General features: G+C 46.0%; 1 protein-coding gene across 2 annotated transcripts in view; it reads right to left on the bottom strand.

Annotated features, from left to right (window-relative positions):
- Positions 1–8,338, bottom strand: part of PISD (phosphatidylserine decarboxylase) — a 59,829-nt gene that overhangs the window by 38,816 nt on the left and 12,675 nt on the right. For both annotated transcript variants that reach the window (XM_019643082.1, XM_019643081.1), the window contains one exon: positions 6,252–6,427. In XM_019643082.1, the coding sequence (XP_019498627.1) occupies positions 6,252–6,427 (176 nt within the window). The remainder of the gene's footprint in view (positions 1–6,251; positions 6,428–8,338) is intronic.

Below are 8,338 nucleotides of genomic sequence, written 5' to 3'. Positions count from 1 at the left end.
CTTTTGCCATCTTTCAGTGAGCTTCATAATTCCTCGTTCATAGAAGGACCTGTCTTTATTTGCAAAAAACTGAACAAGGTGCTGATTTATAGCCTCATTTGAATTGAACATTATACACGCAAGGAGTTCTGAAGAGAGGGAAACAAGTGGAAGTCTGATGGCACAAGGTCAGGTGAGTATGGTGGGTGTGGCAACACATCCCATCCAAGCTCCAATCATTTTTGACGGGTGATCAAACTTGTGTGTAGTCTCACGTTGTCATGATGGAACACAACTCCTTTTCAATTAACAAGCTCTGGACGTTTCTGGATGATGGATTCGTTCAAACTGTCCAATTGCCGACAGTACACATTCAAATTGATTGTTTGGTTCCTTGGTAGGAGCTCAAAAAACATGACACCTTTAAAATCCCACCACACAGAGAGAGCACAACATTCCTCTGATGAAATGTCTGCTTTCAATGTCGTTTGAGGCAAATCATGTCAGGACCCAGACCGTTTGCGCACATTGATGTAAACAATCCACTTCTCATCACCAGTTATCAGTTGCTTCAAAAAAGGATCGTTTTCCTCACGTTTAATGAGTATATTGCAGATGTTTACACACGCTGTCAAATGAACTTCTTTGAGTTCATGTGGAACCCAAATATCGAGCTTGCTTACATATCCCAGCTTTTTCAGGTGGTCGTGAATGCTTGAATGATGGATGTTCAATGTTTCTGCAACCTCTTGTGTTGTGTAACGTGGGTTTGACTTCATCTATGCCTTTATTTTGTCATCATCAACCTCGGTGGGCCTCTCTGACTGAGGAGCATCACTGAAATCACAATCACCAACACGGAATTTCGTGAACCATCGTTGGCACTGATGTTCTTGTAGAGCATTGTCACCATAAACTTTATGCAACTTTTCACAGGCTTCGCGTCCTTCCCTTTATGGAAGTAAAACAGTAAAATATGGCAAAAATGCACAGTTTGGTCTTCCATCTTCAACTTGTAAAATCTCTAAAACTCAACCAAATCGCTCAATTTTTTAGAATGAAGCTAGAACTGTCAGCTGTCAAAATACACAGCAATAGATGCAAATGACTCTAGTACTTCCAAAAATGAACTAGTGCCATCTGTTGCAAACATGTGTCATGACTTTTCCAAAGACCCAATGTTTCTCAATAAAACTGGAAAAAAAAAATTACATCGACTTTGAATAACAAAAAAATTTAAGTATGGAATTTCTGGGGAGATACACAAGAAATGTTAAAAATGCATGCTTGCTTCTGGAGAGGAAGAATGGGATTAGTGGGTGGGGCAGAGAGTAGAAGGCTTACTTATGTAAACCCTTCTTTACTATTTGAATTGTTACCTGATCATATGTTATTTAAATTTTTAAAAACTATCTCATTAAAAATAAAAATTAACAATACATATTCCTAAACACAAAAAAGCCTGGAAGGGCTGGCTATGTTCCAAAATGTTAACTGTGGTTTCCCGTGGGTTGTGGGATTAGGGGTCATCATAGCTTTCATCTACATATTTAGACACACTATGGTATCCGCACAATAATGAAATCACCTAATGATGCACTTCTCAGAATGTATCCCCTTCATCATTAAGCGATGCATGGCCATATGACCATATAAAGAAAGAGTGAAGCTGGGCCGGCCGAGTGGCATGCTAGTTAAGAGTTGGCTTGGGACGCCAGCTCTGAGAAGCACAGGCCTAGTTCGGATCCCACATGAGGGCCAGTGATGCTGTGCCCTCTACAGCTAAGATGGTGAACAACAGCTCGACCTGGAGCTGGGCTGCCCTGAGTCACCGGCAACGACGTAGGATGCAGTGGAACTGCAGTGGGCTGCCGTAAAGTTGCAGTGGGGTGCCGTGAGCTATTGTGAGTGGCTGGCAGCCAGTGCGAGTAGCCGGCAGTCAGGTGAGCTGCCAAGAGCCACCATGAGCAGTCATCCAGTGGCCAGTGACCAATCTGCCTCACCCAGGAAGAGCGCAATGATAATACCAACATAGGCCAGTGAAGCTGCGTCCTCCACAACTAGACTGAAGAACAAAAGGACAGCAACTTGTCTGTTCCCTTTCCCCAATTCACCAACGCTGGTCCACTTCCCCACATCCCCAATAAAATTATTAAAAAAAAAAAAAAGAGAAAAAAGAGCATGAATCTTAGAGCAAGGAAAGATCTTAGAAACATTTTCTTGAAAGTATAAACACAGAACCCAGAAAGATGGAACAACTGACCAAGGTCACACAGTTGATAGTGCCCAGAGCTCCAGTACCCTTACACCCTGTCCAAGTCTCCTTCCTCGCTGCCCCTCTGCAAGAGCTGTGTCCTCTTCCCCCTACCCCCGAGTACAGCTTGCAGTGAGTGAGGTCGCATAGATTTTGGAATTACGGTTTCTTTTATACTGTTAACAACAACAACAAAAATGTCTATTTCAATATAGGAAAGCTATTGGTATAAATTCTTCAAGAGCGCTCTGCTGGGGGAAGGGAGCCTAACGTGATGCTCATCTGCGTTATCACTGACAACATCTCAAGCCAGTACACTCAAATTCACCTCACATTTAAACAGCTGGAGCCCTCAGAGCATGGAGGCACCTCCAGTACACAGCAAGCACTGGCGGGCAGGTCGCTCACCTCCATCTCTTGCTGTCACTGTCTAACTTCTGGACTGAGAGCACCTTTTACTACTGTAGTAACATGGTATCGTTCAAAGATTATGGGATTTGGTGTCAACAGATCTCTGTTCTGGAACCCACTCTGCTAAACCAGACTTCCCATTTGTAAAATGGCTCTACCATTTGCCCTGCTCACCTCAGTGAGCTGTTGTAACTAAAGGGGTTCAGAAAAACTGAGGTGCTGCTCAACACAAGGTGTTACAACTATGCTCTTAACAGTTCTGATACAGATGGATAACCAGATGTTTCTCTGGCACAAGAGAAACTTACAAATAGGAAAGGCTTCCTACTGGCATACTGACCAATAGGAGTTAACAGGAGTGCTTCATGTGTTGTGAAGGCCACAGTGCCCCTCCAGACCCATGTCTGTCTCCTGGAAATCCAGAAAATGCTATCTGGTAAAACAAAACCATGCAATCACCTCTGTGCCATTGATCCCAGGGGCTCATTTCAGCAGTAACTACACTACCAGCCTATCTTCTCTCTCAGCTCTGGAGATGTCAGACTTGACCTCAAGGATATGAAAGGACTATATTCCAACAAAATCACCACCAGAAATTTTCATTTGCCACTTTAAAAAGGTGCCCTGAAGGGAACCTTACAGCTCCTCTGTCCATGGTTCCTAAATCTGGCTTGTCATCAGGATCACCTGGGGGGGCTTTTTATTTATTCTTTTTTTTAAAGTTAATTGGTGACAATTGTTAGTCAAGTTACATAGGTTTCAAGTGTACAATTCTGTAATACATCATCTATATATCACACTGTGTGTTCACCACCCAGAGTCAGTTCTCCTTCCATCACCATCTATTTGATCCCTTTTACCTTCATCTACTCCCTTTCTTCCTTAGGGGACTTTTTTGTTTGTTTGTTTTTTAAAAGATTTTATTGGGGAATTGGGGAAGGGGACCAGCCAAGTTGTTGGTTCTTCAATCTTCGTTGTGGAGGACGCAAGTCGCCATCTGGCTTCCCGTCGGCAGCTCATGGCCTCTAAGCTCAAGGTGCTGTGTTCAATCTTAGTTGCAGGTGGGCATAGCCACCATCCCATGCAGGAGTTGAACCAGCAGCCTTGTTGTTAAGACCGCATGCTCTATCCACTGAGCCATCGAGGTGGCAGCTCAGCTCAAGGTGCTGAGTTCAGTCTTAGTTGCAGGTGGGCATAGCCACCATCCCATGCGGGAGTCAAACCCGGCAGCCTTGTTGTTAAGAGCGCACACTCTATCCACTGAGCCATCTGGGTGGCAGCTCGGCTCAAGGTGCCAAGTTCAGTCGTAGTTGCGGGTAGGCATAGCCCACCATCAAACAGGCAATCTTGTTGTTACACCAGCTGAGCCATCCTGCCACCTGTTGGCAGCTCAGCTCGGGCGCAGCGTCACTGCCTATGTGGAAATCAAACCGGTGGTCCTGTTGCTCAGAGCTCGCACTCTTAAGCCAACTCTTAACCAACTGAGCCACTTGGCCGGCCCCCTTAGGGGGCTTTTTAAAAACAAAGATCTTGGCCCTTGTCCAAACTCTTGGGGTGAGACCAAAGAATCCATAAGTTTTAAAGCTCCCCAACAGTTCCGATGATCAGCCAGGTTGGGGAACTCTCATTTTTCATCTGAGATGAAATGATTAGGTGGAGCCAGGTGACTAGGATCCAGCCCTCATTTGCCAGTTCAGAACTCTCCCTCTTACAACCAGCTGCCTGTCCTGAAATCTTACAATGTCTACCCCGAGTCCAGACCATTCCCCCTTTATAAAGTGAAATATTGCAGCCCTGCTTTGAAATTCAGGAGTGGTTCTGTGGCCATTTTAACTCAACCAAGAGAACGGTATCTAACTTAAGCCCAGTTCTTTACCAATAGGGGCTTCAGACCCCAGGCTGCAGCAGGCCACTGTGCTCCAGTATCCTGTCACTGTCCATGCCCTAGAATTTATAAGTTAATCAAGCCCATCCTCTTTAGAAATAATCACCTTTCAGGTACTGACTCATATATGGCAGTAATCACATATTATAACACAAATGGTGGATGCTAAAAAAACTACTAAAACTACTGACGTTCGTCTTTTATGATTGTGGAAGTAGCAAACTTCTTCCAAATGTAGATTCTCTAGGGATACCTTTGAAATGAGTGGGAATTTCCTGAAAACTTGCAAGCTCGTCACAGGGTGAGTCAGCTTGAAAAATGCCTGGGGTCAGAGAGAAACCAGTTTGGGTCTAACACTGGGGTGGAACCAGTTTGGGTCTAACACTCGGGTGGGGTCATAAGATCACAGCCCTACAAACACTTTACAAGTCTAATGGAGAAGGGCATGTTTACAGAGGAAACCATCAATGTCACAGGAAATAAACAGCACAGCATACTTGAATGACTCATATATTATACAATCACCCTTCACCAGAAGGATTTTGTGATATGTTACCAGAAAACAGAAAATCCTTTGTTCTTCTTGGTCTGAGGTAGGTTATTGTCAAGTCTAATGCATATGAACAGGCCAAAAGGTAGACACATGAGCATGCAAACAGCTACTCGGAGGTAACGGCCACATCTGGATCTGTATGGCCAGTTCACTAAGTCACAGTTTTACAGGACTGTTGCAAATCAAGTGAAAGCCTTACACTGGATTCTGTTGGAGAAAAAGGGTTAAAACCAAAATTCAAAACATGATTTTTGGGAGGAAGCCTGTAATATGGGGCATGTAACCTGAGTGCCAACAATGATTCCTAGATGAACTATGTTAAAGCTGGAAGGAATCTGAATCATGTTCCAAAGCGCTGTTTTATACCTGAAGACACAGACGGCCAGACAGAATGTGACATGTCCAAGTTCACACAGCTACTAAGGAGCATGGTTGGGACTTGCCTTCAGGGTCCGGATGCCTTGGCCACTGGATTCAGCTGAGCTAGATGACCGATATGGAATACGAAACCCAAATGCATTATTCCAAATACCATAAGGTCTCTTCCAGCCCCTCTTTTGCCCAGGTTACATGATCTACTGACATTTCAGATTTTTCATTTGTTAAATTATGGCTGCAAAGAAGGCAATTTTAAAACTTATGTCTTTATATTCAATTTCAATCTTTACTGAACATCTTACTCTGAGTCAGGTATCGGCCACAGGAAGCACAGGTGAATAAGACAACCCATCATTGCATCACGCATGGTTCAACAACATCAAAGCCTGCCCCTATCATGTGGCCCTATTGTAGGGGAGCATTTGGGGCAATAACGATAAAGGAATTTGATTATTTCAGTCTGGTTCCTGGTGAGAAATTATCCACATCCCAAAAGTCCACCGTTTCAGTTAATTCTCAGATTGAGAAGGGCATAAACAGCCAGGATGCCAGCCCCAAAAGAAGGCATGAACTCTGTCTGAGGATTTCAACAGCAGGAAATTTCTACACAGAGCCCTTGCGGGGACCAGGGGTAGGTCTGGAGACAGAAGGGAAGCCTGGCGTGACAATGAAGATATAACTTTTGTATCTGGCCAAAGCCCACTGGAGACATGAGACCCAAGAAAGCACATTTCACGTTTTTAAACATTTCAATTTGGGGGCATTTAAAAAGTGATCCACCTTGCTCCTACCTCCCAGTGACCAGCGAGTTTGGGTGGAATCTCCAATCCCAGCTTCTCCAGCTCTCGTTCCCTGTACTTCTCATACTCCCGGTAACCTGCATACCCTCCACCTGTCGCAAACAAAAACGGAAGGGGGCGCAGCAGGAACAAGGTTCGAGCAGGGGCAGTGTGGACTTTCCTGGCATCTGTAATAAAAAACAAACAAATTAAAAGAAAATGTTGAGCCTGGGAGAAGGGACAGAAATGAGTCATGCAAACCCAGCACCAACAGAAGGGCTGGGAAAAGTCAATGTATCTAAGCAGCCCTCAGTAAAGGTGACTGGACCCTGAAGGGATCTGACAGGCAGGTGCAACCCTGAGTCACTTCTAAGACCCTTTTGTCTCCAAATTCTATCAATAAGTAAGGGACAAGCATCTTTCCTATGAAACTGCAATGTATCTCAATTGCCACCACAGTCACAGAATTTAAGAAAACACTGAATCACAAAGTCAAGAAACTAATCAAGGTTGCCCAACAGGCCACCAACAGGTCCAAGGCTGGGAGCCAGGTACCATTTCTCACTCTTTAATCTTTCTTATTTGAACAATCCAGGCCCAATTATGACTGAACACTCATATTTTCAAATGCAAAATCTCATAAGCTCTTACAATTCAACAGTAAAAAAGACAAATAACCTAATTTAAAAATATACAAAGGATTTGGAGCCAGGTCTGGCCCCAGCCCTGTCCCGACCCGACCTAGCCTGGCTCACTCCTGCTCGGTCTCTGCCCCGCCCCAGCAGTCCACCAGGCACCTGGGTGCCTAGCAGCCTTCAGAGCAGCCCAAGTTCAGAGGGCCCTGCACCCAGCCATTGGCGCTGACCTGACCAGATAGAGCTCTCTGCACACGAGCTGGAGTGGAGGTTCAATGCTGTTCAAAAATCGGTTCTAGCGATAAGAGGGATGGAGCCCCTGTGCTGAGCCGCTGCCCATGCGGGGAGCAGGTCCCAGGTTCCACCTCCTCCCGCGTGGTCCCAGCTCCTCCTCTGGATTCCTTTCCCCCACCCCATTCATCCTGATCCCATTCCTGCAACTTGTCTTGGCTGAGGACCAGCTCCCAGGGGATTCCCCGCCCTGCTGTCCCTGGGTGATCCCCTCTCCCCAAGGACCAGGATCTCAAGCCTAACCCGGGTACCACCCTCACCACCCTCACATACTGCAGACCTCGGATTTCTAGACCCTGAACCCAGAGCTTGTCCTCCTCCCAGAGGATTTCCATTGCTCACCTGGATTCACCTTCCTGATCCCCATTCAGACCCGGCTCTTACTTGCTCTGAGGAGACACCAACCCCGGGTGCTCAGACCCTGGCTTTGGCCTCCACCCCTCACCCAGTGGGGGGAGTGCTCCCGGAGCTAGGTAGCTGCTGTGCCCTGCAGTGAAATTTGTCATTAAGTGGGGGTGCTGGGCATTTTAGGTGCTTTGTCTGTAAACGACCCTTCAACAGGGGAACTGAGGCACTCCACTGGTTAGCTTGCCTGGCGACGACCTGGCCTTGCTGGTTCTGAGGCTTAGCGTTGTAGGGCTGTGCTATTTGGGGTATTACCAAAGGGCAAGTTAGCATTCGAGTGGTAAGATCTGCTGTTGGAGCACCTGTGCTAGGAAACATGGAAGAACAGGGGAGCTCGCCACTGGAAGGCTGGCAGGCGACTCAGTGACTGGAGAACTAGTGAGAACGCCAGCCTGGGGAGGCACCGTGGCCTTCCTTAACCCTGACTAGGTCTCCACCATCTAGCAATGGATGGAGGCTGGCCCTTGGTTACAAGAGGAAGCTCTAAGCTTTTTTTCTAATTCTTCTTCATCTAAGTGGGTGAAAGGTCACCTGTCCTGTGTTTGCGGTAACTCTCCATCCCTCTGTCTGAATCAGGCAGCCGTCCCATTCCCAGACCTTCACCAGCAGAATAGCTTAGTGTGCAAGGACAGGGGGAACTTGAAAGAAGAAAAGGGGTGCATGAAGTCTTCCAAGGAGTTTACTGTTGAATTTTTAGGCACTGTCTTTTATTTCAAAACTTTAAAGTGCTTTTTTTTTTTTTTAAGATTTTTATTGGGGAATTGGGGG

The sequence above is a fragment of the Hipposideros armiger genome, unplaced genomic scaffold (genome assembly GCF_001890085.2).
Source record: "Hipposideros armiger isolate ML-2016 unplaced genomic scaffold, ASM189008v1 scaffold_75, whole genome shotgun sequence".
Classification (NCBI taxonomy): Eukaryota; Metazoa; Chordata; class Mammalia; order Chiroptera; family Hipposideridae; genus Hipposideros; species Hipposideros armiger.
This window is presented reverse-complemented; position numbering and strand designations above follow the sequence as displayed.